Source organism: Pomacea canaliculata, linkage group LG1 (genome assembly GCF_003073045.1).
Source record: "Pomacea canaliculata isolate SZHN2017 linkage group LG1, ASM307304v1, whole genome shotgun sequence".
NCBI lineage: Eukaryota > Metazoa > Mollusca > Gastropoda > Architaenioglossa > Ampullariidae > Pomacea > Pomacea canaliculata.
In genome coordinates, this window is record NC_037590.1 from 38,917,800 (window position 1) to 38,944,635 (window position 26,836).

General features: G+C 37.8%; 1 protein-coding gene and 1 long non-coding RNA gene across 2 annotated transcripts; one reads left to right on the forward strand and one right to left on the reverse strand.

Moving 5' to 3' along the window:
• Nucleotides 1-26,359, reverse strand: LOC112561318 (E3 ubiquitin-protein ligase RBBP6-like). The gene is made up of 21 exons (XM_025233727.1): nucleotides 26,285-26,359; nucleotides 25,309-25,478; nucleotides 24,730-24,829; nucleotides 23,883-23,913; nucleotides 11,424-11,465; nucleotides 10,993-11,081; nucleotides 10,326-10,425; nucleotides 9,672-9,802; nucleotides 9,290-9,459; nucleotides 8,142-8,811; nucleotides 7,848-7,914; nucleotides 7,206-7,245; nucleotides 6,976-7,000; nucleotides 6,515-6,666; nucleotides 6,131-6,218; nucleotides 5,874-5,972; nucleotides 4,565-5,458; nucleotides 2,533-4,350; nucleotides 956-1,349; nucleotides 563-635; nucleotides 1-17 (listed from the first exon to the last, which is right to left on the reverse strand). Exons 2-21 carry the CDS (start codon nucleotides 25,472-25,474, stop codon nucleotides 1-3), a joined length of 5,166 nt encoding a protein of 1,721 aa, XP_025089512.1. The 5' UTR covers nucleotides 25,475-25,478; nucleotides 26,285-26,359.
• Nucleotides 11,507-20,442, forward strand: LOC112556831. The gene is made up of 2 exons (XR_003097831.1): nucleotides 11,507-16,123; nucleotides 19,197-20,442. It is a non-coding gene; the product is annotated as an uncharacterized LOC112556831 (long non-coding RNA).
• Nucleotides 26,360-26,836: the final 477 nt, after the last annotated feature.

The following is a 26,836-nucleotide window of genomic DNA, read 5'->3' on the forward strand; positions in this document are numbered from 1 at the left end:
TTAAGAAACTGGAGCATCTGCCAAAATCAAACACAACTGAATGATCGACAAAGTCACAATAATCCGAAGGAGCTGAGCTGGTAAGACGAGAAATCGTTGCACTTTTAAGTTACAACTACAGAAAAACTTTCTATCAGTAACTCTTTGCAGAAATCTGCAAATAATACCGTCATTTATTGTGAATTACGTCTCCTTGGTCCGTTCGAAACAGAGCTTAAGCCAAGTTTCAACAGTGCCCAACATATAAAATCCTCACAGGTCCAAGCAAATGATGTGAACTACAACCATTTATAGCTCTACAACGCAATACACTAAATACAGATGCAGCGCGTCTAGGAAGTTCTTCTACCCCTGCGCAGATCCTTGGGTAGCGTATTATCTGTTTTCTGCTCCTCGTGCTCCTCTGGCTTAGTTATTGAAGTGCTGGGATCTGCTTGATGTTTATCTATTTTCCAGATTTTTCATCAACAATACACCCGCTCCAGAAGTTCTTACTTTCGGCATGGCTAACATTTCTTCCATGGGAGTCTGAATAGTGTCGCTAATGACTCCGATAGCTTACGTTGAATGAATGGCTTCAACTGTACGGGAGAGCCATCACTTCCACTGTCTTCAGTGGACGTCTTGCCATCACTCTATAAAGTCGGTTCAAACCTTTTGCTTCAACTCAAATATACCGAGCATCTTATATATCGTCTAACAAACGATTGATGTATGTCCTTAGTTCCTTCTTTCACTAGAGCGCTGTCAAGTTGGTGGCGAAGAATACCTTTGTAGATGCCCACTGATGAGCCTTACTTTATCTAGAAGAGGAACTTCTGCTTACTATGTGTGATGCTTCTAACAGCAGGGTCCTCTCTCTCACGCCGCTCACGACGATGCGAGTCCTCAGGGGGGGGGGGGGGGGGGGCGCGGGTGGGGGGGGTAGGGGGGGGGGGGGGCGGGGGCATGGGGCCTGTCGGTCCCTTCTCGGACTAGATGAGCGCTTTTTAGATGTTTCCTCAGAGACACGTCGTCGTGATGATGACTTTTCATGTCCTGATTCATCCCCAGCTCTTACTACAGTCCGATGGCTCTCTTCATGATGTAATCTCCTAGCCTCTGCCTTGACACTGTGGCCTTCATGGTCTGGACTCCTCCTTTCGCTTTTGGTTATGGTAATTTGCATGTCAAGGGAACTAGAGCGGTTTGTTTTTACTTTACGCTCATCTTTGTCCTCACGTTTGTGAGACTCATTCTCCTCAACATACACTCTTCTTTTACTGGGTGACGCTCTTGAAACAACGGGGGCAACCGCAGGGCGGACTGGCTTTTGAGTGATATACTTCTCAGCACGGTTCAGCACCGACCTGAAAACAGAATTCAAAGGAAATGAAAAAATCCATTTGGGTTCTTCCTGCAAATTTAATGCTATACATAACATGCAAGAACCGGAATAATAAGCATGAAAAGTTCTTAAAGAGATTGCCAATGCCAACAGGGATGATGAGATGCATAAAAATAAGGAATAATAATCTGTTGAATGGTTTTAAAACTACCTAAGTAATTTACCTCTATAAAATACTGCAGGATCCATAGTGCCATGCAAGCAGACTACAGTCATGACAAGAGCAGTTAAGGCCATAGGAAATGGCAAAGCAAACATCTACATGGTCTTGTTGACAAAGATATATAGTTTTAAATACTTGAGAGTCACCCTCTCCAAAGAAGGCAGCTCCAGACCAGCACCAATGGCCATGCTGAGCAGACTGGACTGGTGGACTTTATCACCTATCACTCACATCCACATGTTCCTCCCAACAACCAGTCAAAGAATGAATGAACGAGTTATGTCTCGTGTTCTGAGGATTATGTCACTAAAACTAACATAAGGATACACTGAAAAGTGGTTAATGAAGCTAATTACTTGTAAGACCATGCACACAATCTCAGCCACATCAAACCACAAACCCTAAGATATGTCAAGAAACATACTTTGGCACCATCTTTAACACCTGGTTGATTTGGAAAAACCAAACCAACGAGTGTGTAGCAAAGGCAGAACTTAAAACTTCCTCGAAGGGCATCTATCTGGAGCAGATTTCAGCATCCAAGATAGACTGTACCATGGACAAATCAAATCAGAATATGGAATGGTTGCCTTGGGCAGTCAAATTTTGACAAAATAGCCAGAATCCAAAACCAGGCATTGAGAATGAACACTGGAGACATCATGTCAACTTTGATCAATTCCATGGACTCAGAAACTGTCTCACAAAGCCTTGAGGACAGGTTCAACACCACAAAGTTTAAAAGACTGACTGGTCACTTATGCACAAAATAATACCAAAACCCATAAAATGTAGCCTGAAAAGAATCAGCTTCCTTAGGGAAGATTGCAAGCCAGAAAGGCAGGAAGCTATCGAAACCATTAAGGAATGGAGGTGAGCTGGTGTTCCACTACATTAAGTGAAGATGTGTAGATGAACTAACATAGACTAAGTTGCACTTTCAACCTAATACTCTCCCTTCACTGAAAAGATGTCAACTAACCTGGGTAAGAAGGTCTTTTTCTCTGCCTGGAGTGGTCTCTTCCTAAGGTTCTGCGCATCTGAGCTGCTCCAGTCGAAGTCTTCCTGTTCCCACTTGGATGGTTCTGGAGGTGGAAGCAGCAGCTCATCGCGGCTTAAGTCCTCTTTCTTTATAGAAGCAAAGTCTTCAGCCTTTTCTTCAGCAGCTACCTCAAATACACTTTCTTGTCCAACTTCTGTTTTCTCTTCTTTCTTAACTGCAGGAAGTTTCTTTTCTACTATCACATCCTGTGAAATATTTTCAGAAACCTGGTCGCTTATCTTGGCTTTTGTTACAGGATTGTCTCCACCAACTTTGGCTGGGATTTTTATTTTTGTCTTTTCACTTTCAGAGGCTGAAGAAGACTCAGTTTTCGACTCTGATACCTTCAATTTCTTTATCCTTTTCACCACCTTTTTGGGTGCAGCTTTTTCTGCAGCCATGTCCAACTTCTGTGTTTGTGTGATTGTGCCCATGCCATCAAGCTCTGTTTTTGGTTGTGCATTCTCGCCCGATTCTGCTAAAGCACCTATAGGTATCTGGATGAGGTTCTTTGATACAGGTACCTCAGACACACTGGAAGCACCTTGCTTGTTTTCAGATGCTGCTGCCTTTATCTTCTTCACCTTCCCAGACACAACTTTCTTTCTGACAACGGCCGGCTTTTCTGCACCTTCAGCTACTGAAGTCTTCTTTATCTTCTTTTCTGCAGGACCCTTTTCATCTGATGATGAGGCATGTTTAGTGGCTGATTTCTTCTTGATCGCCACACTTTCCTTGTCCTCTGTGCTCTTGTCCATTTTCTTCTTAACTTTCTTTTCTTTACTCTCCTTTTTAGAATGTTTATCAACAATCTTCTTTTTTCTGTCTTCACTACTACGGTCTTTTTCCAGTCTCTCCCGCTCCTTTGAATATTCCCTAGACTCGACTCTGCCATGGTAGTCCCGCTCTCTTGGGAGGTCTTTGCCAGACTCCTTGTAATACTCTCTACCTTGATCTCTAGCATAGTCCCTACCCTGGTCTCTACCATAGTCTCTGTTAAAGTCTCTAGCCAATTCTCGTCTATAATCCCTATGGTTCGCATCTCTGTAGTAGTCTTTGCCATAGTCCCTGTTATATTCTTTAGCACCTTCTCGTCCAGGCTCTCTGTTATAGTCTCTCCCCATGTCTCTTGGATAATCTCTACCTGGCTCTCGAGGGAAGTCTCTGCCTGGTTCTCTGCCCATGTCCCTGCCTGGTTCTCTGTGATAATCTCTCCCTTGTTCCCTGTGATAATCTCTGTTTTGTTCCCTGAGATAATCTCGTCCATGTTCTCTGGAATATTCCCTGTTCTGATCACGGGGATGATCTCTACCCTGTTCTCGGCCTGGCTCTCTGGTAAAGTCTCTTCCTTGCTCTTGGTTGGTTTCCTTGCTAAAGTCTCTGCCCTGGTCCCTGTGGAAATCTTTCCTGTCTTCAGTGCTGCCAGGCTGTCCACCTGGCTGCTTTTCAACTCCTGGGGGCTCAGGTGTAGCTGAACGCCTTTTCTCCTTCTCCTGAGAAGATGGACGTTCCTTAAGAGGAGACAAATGCTGCTGGGGTGGTGGCCGCTGTTGTATCTGAGACTGTAGCTGGGGTGGTGGTGGACGATGTGGTTGTGGCTGGTGTGGTGGCATTTGAGGCTGCCAACCTCCTGCAGGAGCAGGAAGGACATGCATTGGGCCATAATTTGGAGCCCAAGGAGGTGGCTGAGGTGGCGGTGCATTTGGTCCATACTTGGCATAATAGTCATGGTAGTATTGTTCATACTGAGCAGTTTGTCTGAAACAAGCAAGCATCCAGTAGTCTCAATCCATCAACAAATAGCTTGTAAGATAATAGCAGAAGCATAGCATAAATCAGCAAATTTATACGAAAGCTGAAAAAAAGAATTTAGGGCAAATCTACCATTTAAAATTTCATGTCATCAAAGAAACTGAAAATATTTTGATATGTCTATGGGACAAGTGTCTAGAAAAAGTAATCATCAACCAACCTGTAGTAGTCTTCAGGTAACATATTATGGTAAGGAACTGGAAATCTTGCAGCTGGATGCATCATTCGGTGGCCACGGTCACCGCCATAAGGTCGAAACGGTGGCGGTACCCAGTCTCCTCTCCTACCTCTCCCTCTTGCTCTCCCACGTCCTCTAAGCATTCCTCGCACAGGTGGTGGTGAAGGACCATTTATCCTGTAACTGGGCGACAGCGAACGATTTTGGTAGGGTGAAGAGGAACGACGGAAAGGTTTAGGCCGCAGTGGAGACTTGATGCGTTGAGGCGAGAAAGATTTTGAACGTGGACGTGGAGAAGACCATGATCGTGATCTGGAATGTGACAAGCTTCTACTGGGTTTCCTACGAGGACTTCGTGGTGAAGGGCTGAATGATCGATTCCTTCGCTTTGGAGTAAATGACCGACTCCTGCTCCTTGATCTCCCTCTTGGTGAACGTGACCAGGACTTGGACCTCCCTCGACTTGCTGATCGTGGAGTACCTCTCATGGGTGATCTGGATGTGCCCCTACGTGGTGATCGGAATTTGCTGCCACTTGGTGATCTTGACTTGCCTTTGATGGAAGACCTGTATCTGCTACCACTATCAGGCGTGCGAGATCTGTAGCGACCACTCTCCTGAGATCTTGATCTATCTCTTGGTGGTGACCTTGATTTCTCTCTTGACCTTGATTTTCCTCGGCCAATAGACACAGATCGTGTTCTGGAACGCCTCAAAGGAGTGTGAGATCTACCACGAGACAGTGACCTCAATCGTGACCGTGATCTTGGGCGGCGAGGACTTCGACTTCTGGAACGACTTTTGTATGATCTTGAGCGTGATCTGCTGGACCAGCTACGTCCTCGAGACCACCTTCGACTGTCACGTGGTGTATAGCTGAAAGAGACAAATGCAGTGCATATAACTATCAAGTCAATAGGACTAACCAAGGGAAAAAACCTTTAGCCAGTCTTCAAATAGTAACAGATAATCACTGTTCCATTCCATGTAAGGCACAGGACCATACATGAAGACATCTAAGGCAAGCAACTGTCTATTCAGGGATTATTTTGCCACTTGAATTATATTTCTCTTTAAAAAAAAATCCCAAGACTTCTGAATATTTCAGACATTTTTAGCATGAAAAGATATGTTTATGTGTTTAAACACGATGTACTTTTGTGTCAACACTTCTCCATCATTGACATTTTATTAAGTAATCTAGTAATGTTTTTTTTTCTGGAGATATGTGCCACATTTAAGATGGAACAGGACGCCTAAAGTAAGTTAAAAACATTAGAATAAAATGTACCTGCGTGATCTTGAACGACTACGACTTAGCTTAAAAGGTCTTTCCCGACCCTTTTCTATGAGATCCTTGGCAAAGTCTTCAAAGATGTCTCTTGGTTTTCTGCAACAAAATTTCATTAAATTAAATAACAAGAAAATACTTCCAAAAAAAAAAAAAAAAAAATTAGCAACATGGTAGCCTCTGTAAAATAGCCTGCATCTATTTTTTTAAATACCACAATGTAGATTTGTGAAATATAGGAAAAAATTCATACTTACGGTTTACTTTTACTGCTATCTTCCCCTGAAACAGGGATGACACTCATAGCCATCCCTGGATATGCTGGATAGGTGGATGCAGCATACACTAGGGGGAAAAAATATTATAATAAAACTATTGCACAGCAGACACAGACAAGACTTGATAAAATTTATTATAGTATTCAGCCTCCTAATGAAAAACAAAATCTGCTGGTGGTTTACAGCGTATCTTTTTACTGTTTCAAGAACCTGGCTCAAACATGGAAATGTAAATTGGCAATAAAATGCTTACACAACTGAGAAAACTCTACTGCTTCTTTATATGTCATCAGATGTGGTGAACTTTTAGCTGTTAACACCTCAGTACAGACATTAGCTTAAAGGCCAAGGTATTAATTTCACCTGAAGGAATGCCTGAAGGATAGGCATAGCCTGGGGGAGGCACAGAGTAGGCTGGGTAGCCAGGTGGTGGAGTGGCGTAGGCAACTGTAGGAACACCCGGTGCAACTGCAGCGACAGGTTGTACTCCAGGATAGTGAGCAGCATCTGCAGGACTAAAAAAAAAAAAATCATTCACATATGCACTCTCTGATCAGCTTGCAGTTTGTTCCCATTTGTAGTTGCTGCATTTTGGATAAATTTTTTTTGTAGATTTTAGTAGTATTTCACGTTACTTCTGCAGTAATTTTTCTGCTATTCTTATATGCTTATAAGAAGCTTCTCCCTAATAAAAAGGAAAAAGATCAGCTGTCTAAAGATCTAGCAATGAGCTTGCGCAAGTACAAAGACTAGGCTTTGTGAGTGAGAGCATAAAACATTTTTTTTAAAAAAACATTTTGTCAAAAATAATTTAAACCACTTACTGCATGTGGCTGCCTCTTGCAATACCTGAGATATAAAAACAATTTCTCGTTAGTCAAGCCTTAAAAATCTCAGAATAATCCAGATAAACATACTAATAAAGCCAAGAAAAAATATAAAACTCCAGCATTTAATGTAATATATATATTATCTATTGAAACATTAAATACAAGTACATTTGTTCCAACATTCTTTTCTAGATATTCTTGGTGCTACTCACTGTTATCTTTACCTCGTCCTTTGCTTGTTGGTTTTCCAAGGACAGGAATGCCCTAAACGGGAAAAAACAAAAACAAAAATCCACGCAATTTTGTCACAACTAGTTTGCAAACCATGATAACTGGTTCCATCACATGTGTACATATGCACATCTACTGCATGAAGGTTTTTTTAAAATAATTCGTACCCTACAGCACCCTGAAGTATGATCCTAATCATTGCATTTTGGCCAACACATTTGTAGTATGTGCATAGTATACTGCAAGAGCTAATACACTGAGGCAATAGAAAAATAATAAAATAACTTAATCATTCTATCTAGGAACTATTTTCTTCATACAAATGCTCTCCTTCTGAACATTTTTGGCAACCATGTTATTTCATTTAAAAGTTAATGAAAAATAAGAATGCTGAGTATCACCCTGGAGACGAAGGACATCTCTAAAGATAGGAGTTTAAACCCTTCAAATAATAAAAATATATAGATAAGTTAAACTTGAAATCCATACCCTTTCTCAAAAACTAATGCGCCAATCTCATGTGAAGCAGCCATTTTAGCAAGCTTTGTGACCACTAATCTTAAGATTTCCTAATGCTGTTTGATCTTAAAATTTTGTCACTAAAGTAACATATTTAAACATGCTTTGCACATTACCTGCTCCAATCCATCATCTTCATATCCTGTACCAGCACCAGGTGAATGCAAAGACTGTGGAGAGTACCTGAAACAAGTACATAAATAAAATTAAAAATCTGCAAAGTCAAAATGTACATATTCAGTGCATCACATGAAAATACAGCTTTTTAGTCTACAGTTTGTCTTACAGACACACTTTGTAACTTTATGATTGAGAACATCTTCAGTAATATGTGCAAAGATTGAGATTAAAACAAAACACTACAAAACAAAACAAATTAATCTCTGCTAGTAAGTGTTGTAAGCACACACCCAGCAGTGCTTGTTGTGGTCAGAGTGCTGGACACGTAGACCGGAGGTGCCTGTGGCAATGATGTACGCACACTTAGCTGAGGAAGAGGCTGACGTGTTGGATGAATTGGAGAAGGAGGGGGCTGACTGGCAGCACCATGGGCAACCGTCAATGCTTGGATCTGGTGGCCAGATGATGAACCATGCTCAGGTAGATGAGAACGAGCATTTTGGTGACTCTGTGAGCGATGCTGTTCTGACAAAAGCCTGTCTTGGCGAGGGTGACGCTGATCACGGGCACGGTGATGGTGACGCTGGTCATGAATTTGGTCATGAGCAGAGAGATGGTGCTGTTCATGGGATGGATGCAACTGTTGCTCATGTGGTGGCAGGTGCTGCTGATCATGAGGTGGATGGTGCTGTGCATCCTGTGTGGGCATGCTGTGATCACCACGTCCAAGGTGTGTGAGCCGTGGGGCGCCATGAGATGTTGGTGTTGGGGGCTGAGATGAATGTGAAACTGGGTTTTCTGCAGACAGACGACGTGTTTTTGAGTATCCACTATCATTGGTGAAAGCCTGGACAGCTGAACGCAGGCTGTTGTTGGGAATAATCCCATTAGGAGACACTCCTCGCTGATGGCATGTTGGGCACCTATGGTCTTCTGTCTCCAGTAAAGCAGTTCTGATACCTGTGGAAACAGCAATGAAAATATATGACAACTAATTTATTAAACATCTTCTTCATCTTATATCTTCGGCATGAAATTTAATTTAAAGCTAACACTTTAGGATACAAGACACTAAAATGTAAATCTGTAGGCTGAATCAAATATATGATCAATTGTTCCCTTTGTTACTCAAAATCTTTTGATAATATGAGATGGCTCAGAACTTTGAGAATATGGGTTTTACGCATGCTAAAATGACACAATAAATCTCATGTCTAACGCATTTTTTTTTCAAAATTTCTCCAGCCTCATAGTCTCTGAATTATTTTATCATAATTGCTCTGGCTATCAGCTATAGTCGTTATGCACATCTAGTCAATGCCCAGTTACACAATGTGGTAAGAATTATGCAGTGAATACCCTACTTAAGGTCTGCTACTGTTTGAGCCTATAGTCTGGTACTGTTTAAAACAACAAATGTAGTAAAGTAAATACTGACACTCATCACAGTAACTATTGCCACAGCATGGAATGACAACAGCATCAGTCATCAGGTCCTGACAAAGTTGGCATTTTAGCTCACGTGGTATCTTTGGTTTTTCGGGCTCTTGAGCCACAGGCTGTGGTAAGAACGGAGGTCGTTCTTTCTTGCCTTCTTTATATGCCATGCTATATCAATGAGAAACAAAGATACAGTTACTTCCATCAATATTTTATTAACATGTTAACAAAATGAAAACTATTTTTGTACAGATACATCTTTGAAACTTGTAAATCCATTTTCAACTTTCAAGATTGTTCTAGAAATTTCGCAAGAAAACAACTTCGATTCCTTCCCAAATAAATTCTATATCCCATACAGCTCACAACACCCAACTTACGCATCAATAGTTGGCACTGCAAACTGGCCCCGATGGGTAAGCAAGGCTCCTGGCGCTAGAGGATCATCTACATATGTGAGAAAACTGGCAGGGATGCCTGTGGTTCTTTTGATTCTTGGCTCCAGGATTTCCTAGTCGACAAAACTTTCAGTTTAAGTTTTTATGCAAATTACAGTTTCAATGCATTACATTTTGATGTCATACCAATATCTGAAATAAGCAAAATGTAATTTTGTTGCAACTTTTACCAAAAACAGCTGTCCATAAGAAAAGTTATATGCAGCTCAGTCAGCTTAAAAAAAAAAAAAATCACAAATGATAAATGTAAACCAATTAAGTGGCTCATTCTTCCTAATGATTTGATTTGACCACTGCTTAGTACTTCCCACCTGTTTCTGGTGAATTCTACATAGATTACATCGTAAGCAAATTATTGCTATAAACCTTCACTGAAGTAATTCAGCAAAATAAAATGGACCGAAAAACACTTAAGGCTAAAAATCTTGAATCTTTACCACCAACCAAGAAACAAAATCCTGTCATTCAGGATATAATTTAAATAATAAAGCACAAAACAGGATTTTTAATATCAGTTTATCGAAAAATGAAATGGAAACCATCCCAATCATACTAAAACAAATTTTATATACTGACCCCTCTATGTGGGCAGGTAGTGATGTGGTGCCCAGGTTGGTTGCATTTGCGACAGACGTAGGACTCAGGAACAGGCCCTGTGTGGTGTTTCCCAACATAACTGGAACAGACATTGCATCATATCTCTTTAAGTGACACAACTAACCTTAAACTGATCCACATTACTCACTCTGCTAGTTTTTTATATATATTTTTTCTTGATAACCATGCACACTGACACTTGATGAACCATGACAGAGCATGTCTCTTTTATTTCACAATTAGGAATGCAAATGCAAGCTAATGAATTTGTCTTGCAGTCTTTACCAATGAAGGAAAGAAAGGATAAAGCTCCTTCTTAACTAAACAAGATGTTAGACCGGGGTGGGCAATTAATTTTCCCAAGGGGCCACATGAGAAATTGGGATGGTTTTAGAGGGCCGGACTAATATAGTTAACTCAGTTTTGCCCAATACTGTATATATAGTATATATACTGGCGGGCGGGCCAGCAAGCGAGCCGGACAGAGACAGGAGGCGGGCCGGCCTTTGCCCAGGTCTGTGTTAGACCAAGTCTGCATTTTCGCAAGATGGTTAAATGGAAACTATCCCAAGCTTGGTCAAACAATTGTCCATATTTTCTCTGGTTAAAAAATACTGTAAAAGTAAAAGCTGTGAGAAATGCTTACTTTGAAGGTTCAAACCCCTTGTTAGACTGGTGCAGAGCAGCCATCACCTTATCTATCTCAGATCCTGATGCACTGGCAAGGTCTGGCGTCTGATTAAAAAACCCCAGAAAACCAGGAGGTATATAAGTCCAATTGGAAGCACTCAGCAAAATTCAATGTAAGCAAAGATACGATGGTTTCACAGAAAAAAATAAACCTGCTACTGCTCTATAATTTGAATTACCAGCAGATGGGCTAACATTTTCCAACAAAAAGGTTCATTGTTGGGGAGAAAAAGTATTTAAAAAATGACTTCAAGTATTCCATGTTTTGCCTTATAATTCAACAACTGATTGTATGCTGCCTAGCCAACCAGTTAAATGATTTAAGTTGAAATGGAACTCTGATGCTAGGTAAAAGCAAGCCCATTTCTCAAGCAATCTAACACTCACCTGTTTCAACTGCTCCTGATTCATCTGCCTCTCCTGCTCTCTCTGCAACAATTCACAAGTTCATCAATTAGATACTGATGCAAAGCACAAATCCCTTACCACAAGACTCTCAACCAAGACTGCACCTTGAAAGGTGTAGCTGAAGATGGTTCTTCCACTTTTCTCCATGCTTTTGTAAATGTAGTCCTCTGGTGGAACAAGTTGCAAAGCTCATGCAGTCATGTCTCACATCTTTCTCTCAAAGTACTAAAGACTGCTATTTTGAAATAGATTTGTAGTATTGCAATAGTGGTGGTGAATTTTCAAGTCAAAAAGGGGAATAAGCAATGCAAAACAGATGGTAAATGTACATCCAATTTTTTAAAATTTATTAAAAATTTTAAAATTTATTAATATGGATTTTTGCATACTACTTCTGTTTTTTACAGATGTATACAAATTACATATTTTAACTTATGACTTTTTAAATATGACATGCTTTTTGTGGTTATACATGTATCTCCAAATTGTTTGCAACAGAAATTCCATCTTTACCAGTTAGCATGCACAATAGAGACTATCCCTTTTTTGTTTGCCTTTTCCCTAAAACCACTACTCAATCTCTCTTTCCACTCTACCCAACATACACAGACTAGACTTTATGTCTTCAAAAACTTTCTTTATTGCCATTTTTTTAAGACTGTATCAGATGATGCTGATACGCAAACAAGATGAAGCTGGCTGGTGGTTGATAAGTCACTGTGACGAATATTTATTAATCGTTGAATGTTTAATCAGTCTTCCTTTCTTTTGATCAGGTTCATTTTCTTTCTTGTTCTCAGTTCATAATTCTATGGTTGATGATGTCAGACGATTTAGACGCAGCAGATGAAAAGTCATGTTGTGGACTTTAGACCACAATATTTAGTCACCAGTTACAGATATGAGCCAGAGAATAAACCAAAAGAAAATCTACACATTTCAAACAATGCAATATCTTTTATTTTATTAACATGCAAGAAACAACTTCATAAAAGAAAAAAGTATGCATTCACCTTACTTTTCACTATTTTTGGGGTGAAATTTCTATTTTTCAAAAAAATAAAAATTAAAAAAAAATCTGTTAATAGGATTGGGGAATTTGAACGTATCAATGTTTTCAAAATGCAACTATTTGCCTTTCAAATAAAAATATAAAAATGTAAAAAGAGCTCGCAATTAGGGTGGGATGACACTGTTAAAAGAGTGAACAGATGAAATTAAGACTTTCTCCATTATTTGCAGGATCATTTATCTGTTTATAAACATCCTTTCCTGTCTGAAGGTGAATATGAAAAGCCTTTTCTTTTAAGAATGCATCCCCCACTTTAAGATTTGTTCTGTAAGGACTTTGCAAATGGCTTTGATGGATGCTGCTTTTATACTTTATTCTGCCCACCAGCAACTTTTAACAAATGATTTGGAAAACAGTAGGCACACTAAGCAAAAGAAAGACAGTCCATGCAAACTTTCAAGACTCTTTATCTTATATCAACTGTCAGTTATCAGGCATGCATGAAATTGCAGACTACGGTGCATTGTGATTACTATAGATTTAAGGAAAAGCAATTATTTCTTTTGGTATACTTTTCAGGTGTATGAAATGAATTATCGTTTACAAATCTGCTAGCACATGGCTTTTAACTCTTTAGACTATAAACCCTATAATAAATTTACTTGAAATTGAAAAAAGAAAGGCTGCAAGGGAAAAAGATGGGCGCCACCCTTACAAAAGCTTTCCCTGGGATTGGCAAGGAATCAATCATATTATCCCCCTTATATAGTCACAGAACTACTTAAAAAAAAGTTGATTAAATGTGCAGAGTCCAGTCATGACGGAGATACTTAAAAGGGTGTGAACAACAGACTTGCGCCAAATCAAGCCTTGACCATGCTAAAGAAATTTGAAAATCCAAAGTTCTAAGAAGAAATACAAAATTTATAAATCTACAGAAGCAATGTCTTTTCGATTTTACTCTCTTGGAGTGAATGCTGGAAGATGTAGTGTAGGGCCATTAGACTGCAGTCCAGTAATCCACGAATTTGGTTAAGCTGTGCAAAATGCTTGGATCCCAATTTTTTGACACTATGGATTGTGTGGACCTGGACATAGCCTCTAAAACACTTGAGACAGGTGTTGACAGCTGTCATTTTGGCATTTCCAATGTCTATGATTGACAGCTATGCATGTTTACAGATTAAATATTCAAGTACTGGTTTAAAACATATATTTTTTCATCATTTATTGTAATTTATGCATTATCAAAAATACTTAAGCCCTGGACCTCCTAAGCCATGGTTTAGCAGTTTGGGCCCCAATTACTGCAGCTTAATGGCCCTAAACTATATCAGAAAAAAAAAATCAGGCAGAATCTTGAGACCTTCAAATCAAATGTCTGAGGAAAGTCTTCAAGACATTCTGGCTAAACATAATCACCAACAAAGAAATCTTCAATAGCCAACTGCACAAAAATGGCAACCATGATCCAAAAAAGATAATGGTTAGAGCATGTGCGTGGAATGAAACCAGATGAACTACAAAAGAAACAAGGTGAAGATCAGTAGAATACTAAAGAGCCAGAAATAATAATAAACGCTGGCTTGTATAGCACCTTATCCTGCCATGTGGACAAGCTCAGGGTGAAAGAAACCAACTTGAAGCAGTATAACTTAATGCTGACAGAAAAATGGAGGTCTCTAGCGGATTCCTTATGTAACACCTAAGCATGAATAGGACGGAATAAGTGTGCACAGCTCTTTTAAACAATACCACAGCTAATGACTAATGTATATCCTGCTGGTATAAACTGTTGTTTACCAAAAACAAACGGTGAGCACTTGCTGAACCACCATTTCACAGACTAAAAATATGCTGGCACTTTTGTAAGCTATAGCTCTGTATGACCCGTGAGTGAAAGACAGAAAAAAGAGTGTGCACCTTATATATATGCCAAAGCATTGTGTGTGCTTTTCTTAAGTACAACTGAAGATAGAAAGGCCTTTCAGCAACAATGGCAAATTTATTCATGCACAGTTCTCAAAAATGCACTTTAAAGCACAAAAAAAAAAAAACAGGTAAAAAAATAGATGTATATCAAAATGAAGGCTGATAATAGAAATGCATTATCACAGTAACATCAACTTTGACAAGTCCTCTTAGACAAAATACTGGACACAAAAGCTTTCAAAATGTTATGTATGGCAAACATCAAACAGCCAGAGGAAAAGATGACCTTATATTAACAGCTCAATGTCATGAAGATATTAAAAATCTATACTATTATAACTGGCATAAGAATAGTGCAAGATAATTTATTCTTGCCAGGACTGTCACTAGCTACTTCAAACTCTAGTCCTGAATGCTAATAAAACACAGTGTGTTCACAATTAGATGTATAATTATACAGAAACTCACTAACAGCATGTTTCTGAGAGTAAAAAGTCAAAATAAGAACACGCAACAAAATTTCTCTTATAGCATCCCATAAACAGTTAATTATGTTAAAATGGATTTTTTTTCTGTTAGCACATCACAAAAATTAGGCCTCTATCTTGTGGTTTCCTTGAAGCCCAAAGTCAGAAATGCGAGATCTAAACATGACATTCTCATAACAAGTTGTATTCTATTTAAGATAGTATGTATACGCTAAGCTTACTTTCATTATTTTTAACATGATGCTTATTTCCATTTATTTTAAATCTAAATATCCAAAAGTCCTGCAGAAGTTTTTTTCACTTTCTGGTTTGTGAAAACTACCATGAGAAATTGTTCCTGATAACAAGTCTCTAAAGAAACAGTTCTTAAGTCTGCACACATTTTGTAACTGCTTGGGGGGAACAGTTAGATGCAGCCAATACCAAGCTGAATGGCAAGAGACAATAGGAAGACTTTTTCATTGACTAACGGTCTCGATGTCCTGCCATTTCCTTTGAAGTCCATAATTTGTAAAGTTACTTCAACAACTCTTGCGCATCCCATACCATTATATTGAACTACTTGTTTTGAAGCTATCAAAAGCATAAAAAGTGGCAAAACAGAAGGCCCGGATGGCATGCTCCCAGAAGTACTAAAGGCTGACACAGAAACAACAAAACTTTTATAGCCTGTCATTCAGAAAATTAGGGAACAAGAGCTAGTATTGCCACTAGGCCACCTGGTCAAGTTACTGATAAGAAGACCTCTTCCAGTGCAACAACTAGCGAGGGATCATGCTACTGCAATACTAGAGATACTGAAGAAGGCACTAGACAAGAGACTGAGACCAGAACAAGCAGAGTTATGCGAAGATAAGTCATGCCCTGACCACATTGCCACCATCCATATCATTGAGGAGTCTATCACGTGGCAATCCTTCCTATATATATAAAACTTTTCTGGGCTTTGACAGTATAGATAGGGACGTCATCTGGAGGCTAATGATCCACTATGGTATTCCACCTAAGCTCATAAACGTTATCTACGGGTTGTGCGAAGACTTGTCCTGCCAAGTTATCCACAACAGCAAACTCACTAAACCTTTTGGGATGAAGACCTGTGTTAAGACAGGGTTGCATATTATCACCTACAACCTTTACCAAACAGCTAGAGGACCGGGACTTTGCAGATGACATTAGCCTCCTATCTTATCGATAACAAATGCACAAACCAAACAGCAAAATTAGCGGAGAAGACTGGTTTAAGGGTAGACACCGGTCGAAAAAAAAAAGTTTTTTGTTTCATGGGATAGCGCGGATTTTTTTGTATCAGCTATTTAGCCCTTGAATGAAGTTTCAAAAAATGGTTTTACTGCACTCGTCGCGCTATCGGTTGCCATGGAAACAATCCAAAATGGCGCCAAAACAAACAATTTTAAAAGCATAAAACTTCTTCAATTTTGTGAGTAGACTCAAAATTTTGTTTGAAATAGCTAGCTTTAAGACAGATCTACAATTCTATGACGGGGATTTTGCAAAATCGGCTTAGTTTATTTTTTATGAATTTTTTTGTTAAAAACTGTTGTTAAATTTTAAGAAATTTTGATTTAAAATGGTATAACTACCAAACTAATGAATATTTTTTTAAAAGCTGTCATAGAAATGTTTAAATTTGTATGAAGAAAAGCTCAACCAAATTACAAGTGTATATCTCTCACCAATAAAAAGTTTTATCCTTTTGAAGTAAACAGTCTCTAACCAAAACAAGAAACTGAGAAATCGTGGAAAGAAAAACTGAAAGCTAAGTAACTTCTAAACCAGTGGTTCTCAAAGTTTTTCGGACCGCGGACCACTTTACTTAAGTAAAAGCTATGGCGGACCACCAAGACCTAAGTAAAAATATGGCGGACCACCAAGGCCTAAAAATCAGTCTGTACTATGAATTTCAAATTTAAATTGCCGCATTAGTTTCATTACAATTCAAAACTAAATGTCCTTTTGTGACAGTAGTATAGTAATAAGTTGGCATAAAACTACCTACCTCGTTCTTTGTAATTAAAATGTTAATGCGAGGAATGCATCACTTTAAACATAACTTTGCTGACATATGACGACTGTCAGCCGCGGACCACCTGACTTATGCCCGCGGACCACACTTTGAGAACCACTGTTCTAAACTACTCAATATTTTTTTAAAAGCTCTCATAGAAATGTTTAAATATGAATAAAGAAAACTTCAACCCAATTTTAGGCCTGTATCACATGCCAATATAAAGTTATAAGCTTTTGAACTAAACAAGCTTACTAAAACAAGAAACTGAAAAGGTGAAGGAAAACAAAGTGAAAGCTTAGTAACTACTAAACCACTAAATATTTTTTAAAAAGCTCTCACTGAAATGTTTACATATGTATGAAGAAAACTTCATTCAAATTTTAGGCCTGTATCACATGTCAATATAAAGTTATAGGGATTTTAAGTAAACAAACTGTAACAAAAACAATGAACGGAAAAAGCGCGAGCAGAAATATCAAGCTTAGTAACTTTGTTTTCTCTTTTCATGTAATTTACCTGCTGAATGAAAAATATAACCATTTTTCAATGTGTTACTACATATAACTTTAACATTACTAATAAAATTAATTATTTTATTCACTTTTAGAAAAGTCAACATGGTTGTGTTGTGTACCCAAATGCTGACCAGGCTTCAGAGAAGTACACAGTAATAAAAACAATGGTGTTTGCAAACATTGAGCAACACAGTTATAGCTTTAGTTAGTTATATAGAAGTTCAGTGTCCACTAGCTTCATGGTTTTTGCGATCTTTGGTCTTTTGCTATCTAACATTTAGTGATGATGTCACATATTGCTTCCAATTTTTGCGAGCATCTAATGAAGTAGCAGCATTAGTAGGAAACACTCTCATCTTTCTTAGCCTTCAGTTGCAGGGTGATGGGATGAACATCAATTAAAGAAATTATTTCAAAAGCTTATAGGGGAGTATAACCAATTCTTTCAGCCCTATGCTCCACTGGGGGCGAATAGGAATAAGAATAACCTATTCATGAAATCTAGAGATACATCACCGAGTGCACCAGAATTTAAGCAGCTGCTCATGTCCTGTTCCTCTGTATGCTAGGATTATTTTATGAATTACCTCTGTAGTCACATGGATTAAAGATGCTTGATTTTTGTGGCTAGGGGGTATCTTATTTTCTGTCAAAGATTTCTGGGAAAAGCACTATAGCTGTCTGGCCTTTTAGGGGGCTGACAATGATGTGCTCTCTAGACACTGAATGGCTACAAACTTGACTAGATAGCAGTTTTCATTCTGTTTGTTAAGAATGCTATACATAATTGTCTTCACACATTCTGTGTTACATTTGGTTGGAGTAAGACAACCCAACCCCCACCCAACCTTTGTTTTCTGTGCAAATGATGAAAGCTCTGTTTCCCTACATTCCTGACAAAGTACATAAATAACTAGCATTGCAAGTTGACTCAAATGTGTAAATGTTCGCATCTAGTCCTGATTACTACCGAGATTTGCAGCAGAAATTAAAACTTCGCTTTATTTTCAGCTCGCTTACCACATGACTGATGCTGATTTCGACAGCCGAATTCGGTTCACTAAGTTACTTTTTTTAGCTGCTACGACGGTCTAAGAATGTCCACGTGGTTTTTATTTTTTTGCACGTGGTATTGTGAGAAGAAATGAGCGTCTGACAGGCACAATGAACATTTAATATTAACGTTAATGTCTTAGAAAGAAAATATCACCGAACTAGCTTTCAGTTGCTGTCGCCATTTGTTTATACATCCGGAGGCCATGACAGTTGCCTTGTGGGATACCCGAGCACAGCCGAAGCGTGTTCGTGTGCCCTATGACCCCGTCTAGGTCGGCATTAGTGAATTCTGATTGGCTATATGCAAAGTATGTTACGCATGCGTCCATATAAGGAAGTTTCCGACCCTTTGTGTCGTCTAGAAAAGAGCTTGTATCATAGCTTGGGGCCTTCTAAGGGTTTTGACTCAGCCTTTGTTTGAAAATTCACGTCTTGACCTTTCGACCGATATACGATGTGACACAGTTGCCCACGTGGCGAGGTGTGTTGCTATGTCTCAAACATTCTCTATTCTCGCTAATTCTGCGCTCGGGAAAAGTAAATAGGATAGAAGTAGATGTTTTCATTGACAAAATAGACATATTTCTAGATTGTTCTATGAAAAACCATTTGGCGAGTGAATAGAACAAAATATAAACTTTGACAGTATGAAGTAATCTCAAAATGGCCAAAATGAAAAATTTTTGACATTTTTTCGACCGGTGCCTGGCCTTAAAGGTCAGCAGAAGGAAGACCGAAGAAAATTGACAATAGGAACTCCCAATCAAACTTCAAGGAGAGAACATCCTGGAAACTGCTTCGCGTATCTAGAGGCTTTGTCAACAAGGACAGTGGAGCGGAGGATGAAATCGAAAGCTGCATCAACTGATCAAGACATCAAAAAGGGCAAATGGGGCTGGATAGGACACACCCTGCGCAAACCAGCCGACACCATTGACAAGTAGGCACTTGACTGGAACCTTCAGGGAAAGAGAAGAATTGGGAGACCAAAGCCAACTTGGAAAAGAACAGTAGAGAGTGAGGCAAAGGACATCGGAACCCCATGAGTCCAACTGAGATCATGACAGTCGGAAATCAGTTCAAAACTTTAGTACTATCTCCCTGCCGTTTTTTTTCATTCTTAAACAGTTTACTTAGTATGCTTCGTCAAATTTACAAACTTTTAAGCCCCTATAAGAATCTTACACCATCCAAAGACATTGTTGAGAAACTGGATTCAACAGGTCAACCTGCAATATTGTAAGCATTTACCTTCTACTGTAATATTACAACAACAATTAAAAATAAATATGAAGTTTTAAGCGTAAATGCTAAAATAGCTAATCAAACCCAGAAGAGTTTTAACAAAATTATTTGGAAGTAGCATGCAAGATATTATACGCAACCTGACTTCTGGTCTACTATCTTTTTTGTTTAAGCACTAGTTATTCCTCATTAGGGATAAGTTATCTTAGTTGAAATTAGTTTGCACTTAATACAAGCTTTTTTACAGTTCACTATACACACACACTTCACTATACACATACATATATCACAAAATTTAGAACATTCATGGAGGCTTATTCATTTTTTTTAAACAAAAATATATTGCCATTTGTTCAAATCAAATCTCATCTTAATGTTTACTTTTACTGACACAAAAGGTAGGCAATTCAATCATGATATCTGACATGCAAATATCTGGACACACCATGCAGTTTACACTGTTTCCAAAAAGTAGCACTACTAAAACTGTTTTGAACAGTCGACAACATATCAATCCTAATACCTGAAAGATGGATAGATTAAACAAAAGAAATGTTTACTTCTAGATGAACAAGAAACTAATATTTGAAAACTGACTGTGATGCATAAACCCAATGGTGGTAAACATGATCTTCTAATTTTTCTATTACATTTATTTCTCACATTGCTTTCCTGCATTTATTTGATGCTGATATCGAATTGTGTTATGTTTTTTTTTTTTTAAAAGTTATTAAAAAAGACTTTTTAACATTTCACTTTTTTAAAATAGGTTTGGCAAGCCTATTTTTAACAGCAATAGAATCCTTACCCTCCTTCCACGCACAGTGTAAAAGTAGATATCAGCTCAATGTGTTATTAGTAAAATGCTAGTGGGACAATGTTGATTTATTGCATTTGGCACACTAACAGCAATTGGGCACTTACAAAACAAGACTAGATTCCAGCTAAATGCACGACTGGAACAGAAGGTAAAGATAAACCTCATTTGCATCAGAAACAATATCATCACTCACTAATGTAAACTTTGAATATCACAAACATTTCAACTAAAATTTAACAATGCATTATTACACTAAAATTGCCAAAAATTTTAGTTCTAGTTTGCTAGGCAAACCTTTCTAGTTTGCTAGGCAAACCTTCCTAGACAAAGCACTTTTTTTTATGACATTGTCACAGAACACCAGACAAATTCGACTCAACAAAAATGTAAAACATAAAAAAAAACTCCCAGAAAGAGCATTTCAAAAATATTATGCTTTAACATTACATTGGTCTATTTTTCACTTGCAGTTACAGTGCATACATCAAAATGGTAAAAGAGTACTGATATGATGCCTATTTAAACATTTTGTACTACACAAGTACAAATATTTCAAGTAACACAACAAACCAGATTACTTATATTTCATTATTCTAGCACATTTGTCATGGCACATTAATTTTTTCCAATATGTCAAAAAGGTTACTCTTTCTTGATTAAAAGCCACGTGAAGACACAAATATTTCATATAGTTTTCAGGTTGCATAGCATCACGTAAATACACCACAGCCTCTTCCTATGTAATGCAACTGCCTGCAGCACACATATTAACTACATGTACTGAAGAATGCCTGCTTCTGCCAGCAGGGGCAATCAGGAAAAAGCCTGAACAGGCAAAATGATTTTTAAAAGGAAGATCCACAACTGCAATAACTTAAAACAGGAAGCCCCAATAATATAATCATATATGTTTAGATAGAGAGCACCTAACCTCTAGCAATGGCTGCTGAAACATGAACAAAGGCGCATGAGCACACACTTCAAATGTGTCCTACAAATTCATTTACAATCACTGATACGCCATAACTACTCAGTTCTCCTTCTCCCCCACTCCCACATATATAAACAGGGTGGAAAAAGCCAGAGTGCCCAGAGTAAAATACAGACAGCCTAAACATGAGAAAGGTAGAAAATGACAAGAAGACAAAAATATAGTATCCAAAACCTACAGTCACTTCCAGCAAGTGAAACCATCTTCTGGCAGAAACAGTGATAGAAGGCCCTCTGTTCGAGGAACCATATGCATCCGAAAGAGTTAGCTATGTCAACTTTGGTGCTCAAGTTAAAATGTAATTAAGAACGCTTTTCCAACACCCCCTAAGTGTTTGTGCCAACATGGGGAGGAAAAAAAACCTATTCTGCCAAGACTTGTATGATTTAGGAAATGACTACTCTTTGCCATGAAAGTAAAACCTGCACCTAGTTTATCATTTCTTAATATAAATTTTATATAACCTTTCCTGTAGAAAATCTCTCTTCTAATTGATACAAAGAGCCCCTTTCTAAATATTATCTTTACTAAGCATGACGACTAGCGAACTTTTAACTGTGCCTTTATTAGAATCAACCTGTGAGCCTCTAAAATAAACAATACATCCCATTAAGTATTTAAATGACAGTCCAACATAAAAATGTGAAGCCCTATATTCAAAGATTTCTTTGTAAAGTTAAAATCATGGGCTAAAAGCACTGCTATTAGAACACTAAAGACATCATAATACAATCCTGAAATGTAACATTGCCACAATTCAAAACTGCTACGGTAGTTTAACAATTCAGTCATAAACCAATCTGGAACAATGTGTGGACCTTACAAAACTTCCCAAATACAAGTTCAAGAATACATGACCCTCCACGATGAAATGAGTCTTAAGTCATGCAGAGCAGTTTTGATCTAGAGGCCCTGAAAGGCGATAGAGATCAATTTTGTGCAGTTTGACTTTTCTTTAAAAATGGATTCCTTGCATATTAAACTGAAATTGACTTAAAATACGTTTTAATCGAGCTACCCTACTGCGATCCCTACCGATTTCTGTAGAAAAATAACGAAATTCAAACGAATATGTTTCGAAACTGTTTTCCTTTCAGAACCCCATCATGTTATATGTTGCAAGAAAAGCCGGAGTCTGTATATTCAACTTCTTTAAAGAATGATTCAACGAATTTGCGAAAAACTTTGAACCCGCTTTTCTCAAAATGGCCGCCACTGTATTTCAAGCTTCAAACATTAATAACTCACTCAATTTTAGGACTTGAAGAACTTTTGTATCAAAAGAAAGTTCAGAAGTGGTACTTGTTAAAAATATGAAATTTGGCAAATCTCAAATTTTCGACTTCAGACTCACTTCTTTGTGGAGTGCACACATTCCTATGTAAACAATTCAATTAAAAGGAAAGAAAATGACTTCAAATAAAGACCCATTGTTAAAAAAAATTTACAACAGGTCTCACCACTTCACATAGGTGCACTGGCCATTGGAATGATAAAAAATACAAAGACTGCCTAATAATCAATGGTAAAACTATTTGAACTCTTTTGAATGCAAAGTATATGAACAAAAAAATATGACATTCTCTAAATGACACGCATAGTTATTATCAACTGTTTTGTGATTAAAACATTTTGTATGCTAAGTTAAGCAATTAATGAGACAATACTTTAAACAGTACATAACAGACATTAAATGCACATAAAATAAGGTGATCAGACGTTTCTGGGGTAAAAGCAGGACACGTGCTGATCATGGTGTTGTGACAAAGAGTGTTAAAAACAAAAACAAAAAAAAAAAAAGGAAGAAAAAAACCAGGGGTAGTGGAAGGAATCCTCTGACAAGAAAATGCAGTAAACCAGGAGAAAAATTCTAAATTATTAATCCAACAGTGACAAGCAAAAGCCACAACCAAAGGCATGGATGTGAATCAGTGTTCAGTTATCAAATTTTTAAATACAAGTAGGCCATTGATCGACATTTTAGATGAAAGCCAGAAAGCGGAACATTAGACACTCCGCCTGAACATTCTATGAGCAGGCGGGACCTGCCCCAACTAAATCGGGATGTCTGGTCACCTTACATAAAATATTTTCATGTGTACATGTGTCATGTTTACTGACCATGTTAACATATCACAGTCAATTCAACTGAAAGCAAACCGCCACACTCAACACCAACATATATGTATATTGCATTTGTTTACGGTGTTGATCTTAGTCAATAACAAGTCTATAAATACTTTTATATCAGATGAAGCTTGATGCAGCAAATAAATATCACAAAACTTCCTCAATGTAAAAGTTATAAAACATTACCAAACCAGAATTGTTAAAACTGGGCACGTACTGCTTTGGCAACTTCCTGCTTGTAAGCCTCCCTGTTAAAAATAAAAACCAACATTAAATAAACTTGATTACAAAATCTTTCATGATTAGCAGTATTACTTACACAGGACTGTACAAACAAAATAAGCTAATCACATTACTGTAATCAATGCAATACTATGCACTGGCAGTGCTGAATAAAAATGACATTCTCCAATTTACAATGCCTATTCAAAGATATAAAAGACATAAAAATAACTGCTCATGAACTTGATACAGTTGACTTTCTCAACTGTTAAAAAAACTGCAGCTTAATAGGGATTGATATTTTACACCGAGCCAGCAACTAAAGCCATATCCCGGCAAGGCAGCTAGCCTTGTGAACAGATGCCACATGCAGATAAAGAACAGCATGCCCAAGATGAGAGCTGAACCCAGGACAACCAACCTTCATTGCATTGGTGACAGGCGCTAACCATTGCGCCACCCTACAGCTTAACAAGGTTATAGTTTAACACTGGACATTTGGATTTCTTCTTAACATCCTACCAGGTCAATAATTTTGTAAATGGTCTTAAATCTTCATGCCTAAGTACAGCATTTAATTAATCTAAACATTAAACTGCCACTCATCTATTAAAAACTCTTCTGCACTTCTTGCTGGCTATTAACTACACTTGGACTGCAAATTATATACTGATAAAAAACTAGATAACTGAAACTTTTCACACACAAAAAATGATTTTAAATAAAAGAACACTAATTTGTTTTCACGCAAAATATATATAGTATAAACATGCTATTTTGTTTCTGAATGTAAAAGAGAAAGAATAACATTTTCTCTATTAATCAAACATGACATAACCTACCATGATTTCTGTGTGCTGCTTGCTGAACACAAACTGACAGGTACTCGAAACACGATCACTGATGCATTCTTGGGTATCAGCGTGTTGTTATTCTTGTAGACTTGAGAAATTAAAAAAATCATGTTTAATGGACTGTGCTAAAAATGTAAGGTTATGTCATAGTTAATGTCATGAAAAAGGTAAAGACAACAAACTTGATACTGTATCTCTAAAGCTGCACTGTGATTAAAAAAGCCAATTTTGTGTGCACCCTCTCCGTTATAAAAAGTGGGGGAATGTTGTTAGTGATATGTCAGTTCATATCGGGAAGGTATATATTTTTTTCCATTACAGCTTGTATGTTTGAGTGCAGCATGTTTTATTTATCCATCCTATTAGTAATGGTTCCAAACAGAAAAGTAGTACACAGAACAAATTGTGAGCTACCTTAACTATGTATAACAAATACGGACAATATAGTTATAGTATTAATAATAATGGGGTGGAGAGAAAGGAGTGATCTGCACGACAATTTTAATCCCAAAAAAAGGCCAGAAACCTGTTAATAAACATATCATTTAGTTAAGGAAAAGAGCATACCTTCTCCTGTTTGGGCATTTGTTATTTCCAGTTCAAAGTCTCCAGGACGCATTCGTTTTTGATTAGCAATTTCCTTTTTCAAGTCACCCACAGATATATGGAGACCATCAAAAGTTACAGTCTGATATTCAAGACTGCTCTTGAACTTGTAGTGAACACAAGACATGATTCTGAAAAAATACCCCAAAATAGCTACTTTTACTTAAACTTTTAAAAAATGACATATCAAAATAACGAAACCAATCAGGGGCAATGCCAATACATTCTAGTTAAAATCACAGTTCTGCACATACTCTAGTTAGGAAAGTATGATGGTACTTCTCCATTGCTTTTAACAGCCTCCAGTCCTTCACCTAATTGTGCAATCTTAATAACAGCAAAAATATTTTTGTTTAAACTTGCCAAAAAAAATTAAAACCTGGGCCATCCTTCTGGCCAAAGTAATAAAATTTCAGAAAATGCGTTACAAGTAAATATTGTGTTCAGTTTTCTTCTGTATTCCAATCATGACGAATGAAAGACAAAATGAATCAAATAATCAACATTACTGTCAGGTACCAGTCTGTGCCTCAAAAATCTTGAAAAAATTGCAATGATTACAGTACAACTATTTACAATAACGTTCTACCACTGTAAGCCATATTGAAACAAAATCATCGATGTTTTGTTGTCCATAGCTCTCTCATGGTGTCAGTTAGGAAGTATTACTAAAAGTACTGACTGTTGTAGATCGTTAAATAACAAAACTAATTCCTAACCCCTGGTTACTTACGGTTTTAATAATACCGTGTTCTTTTATGTTCTCGGACATAGGCAGGAGTAGCAAAGACGAGGAAAAGCGCCTAATTTTTTTAACAATTTTCTTCTGTGATACAAACAATAAACACTGCTGACAGGTTTTAATGCGTTAGTATTAAAAACATACAAGAGAAATGGGAAACACAGAAAACTGCTTAAAATAGTCATTTCAACTTACTTTCTTTAAGTTTACCTTCCCTATACAAGACATACTAACATGGCTCCCTCATGTTGTAGAACAATTGTTGACGTCACTTTCTCGTTTGCTCCGAATCCCGAAACGTTAATACAAATAGAATCAAACTTGCTCACAAAAATTAAAGAAACTTTACTAAATTTAATTATTTTGAAAATTTTATTGCAAATAAACATTAAAATGTTATTATAGATACCTTACCTATTTGCCAAAAAGATTCTCGTGACCGCGTGAACTCGATGGTATCACCGTCATGATACTTGTCACGTGGTATTGTATCGCGTGAACTCGCCGGATGAGGAAAATGGTTTTGCCCTGGAGAGGGAAGTCAGGAATACACGCAGTGTTGACAACTAGCCAGTCGTCTCCAGTTACTACAGTATATGATCAACAGGCAGGGTAGAGATCTCAGCTTTAGGGTCTGAGAGGTGAGGCGAAACGGCTTCCATCTGAACATACTATTGTCTATAAACAAAATAAAAATAGAATATAAGGGAGAGAAGGATGAACAGAGACAGGTGACACAAACAGAAA

Coding starts and splice junctions, on each gene's coding strand:
- LOC112561318 (XM_025233727.1), bottom strand. CDS start 25,474: ATGTCTTGTGTTCACTACAAGTTCAAGAGCAGTCTTGAATATCAGACT. Junction 8,812..9,289: donor CAATAGTTACTGTGATGAGT/GTCAGTATTTAC, acceptor CTGTTTCCACAG/GTATCAGAACTGCTTTACTG. Junction 1,350..2,532: donor AAAAAGACCTTCTTACCCAG/GTTAGTTGACAT, acceptor TTCTGTTTTCAG/GTCGGTGCTGAACCGTGCTG.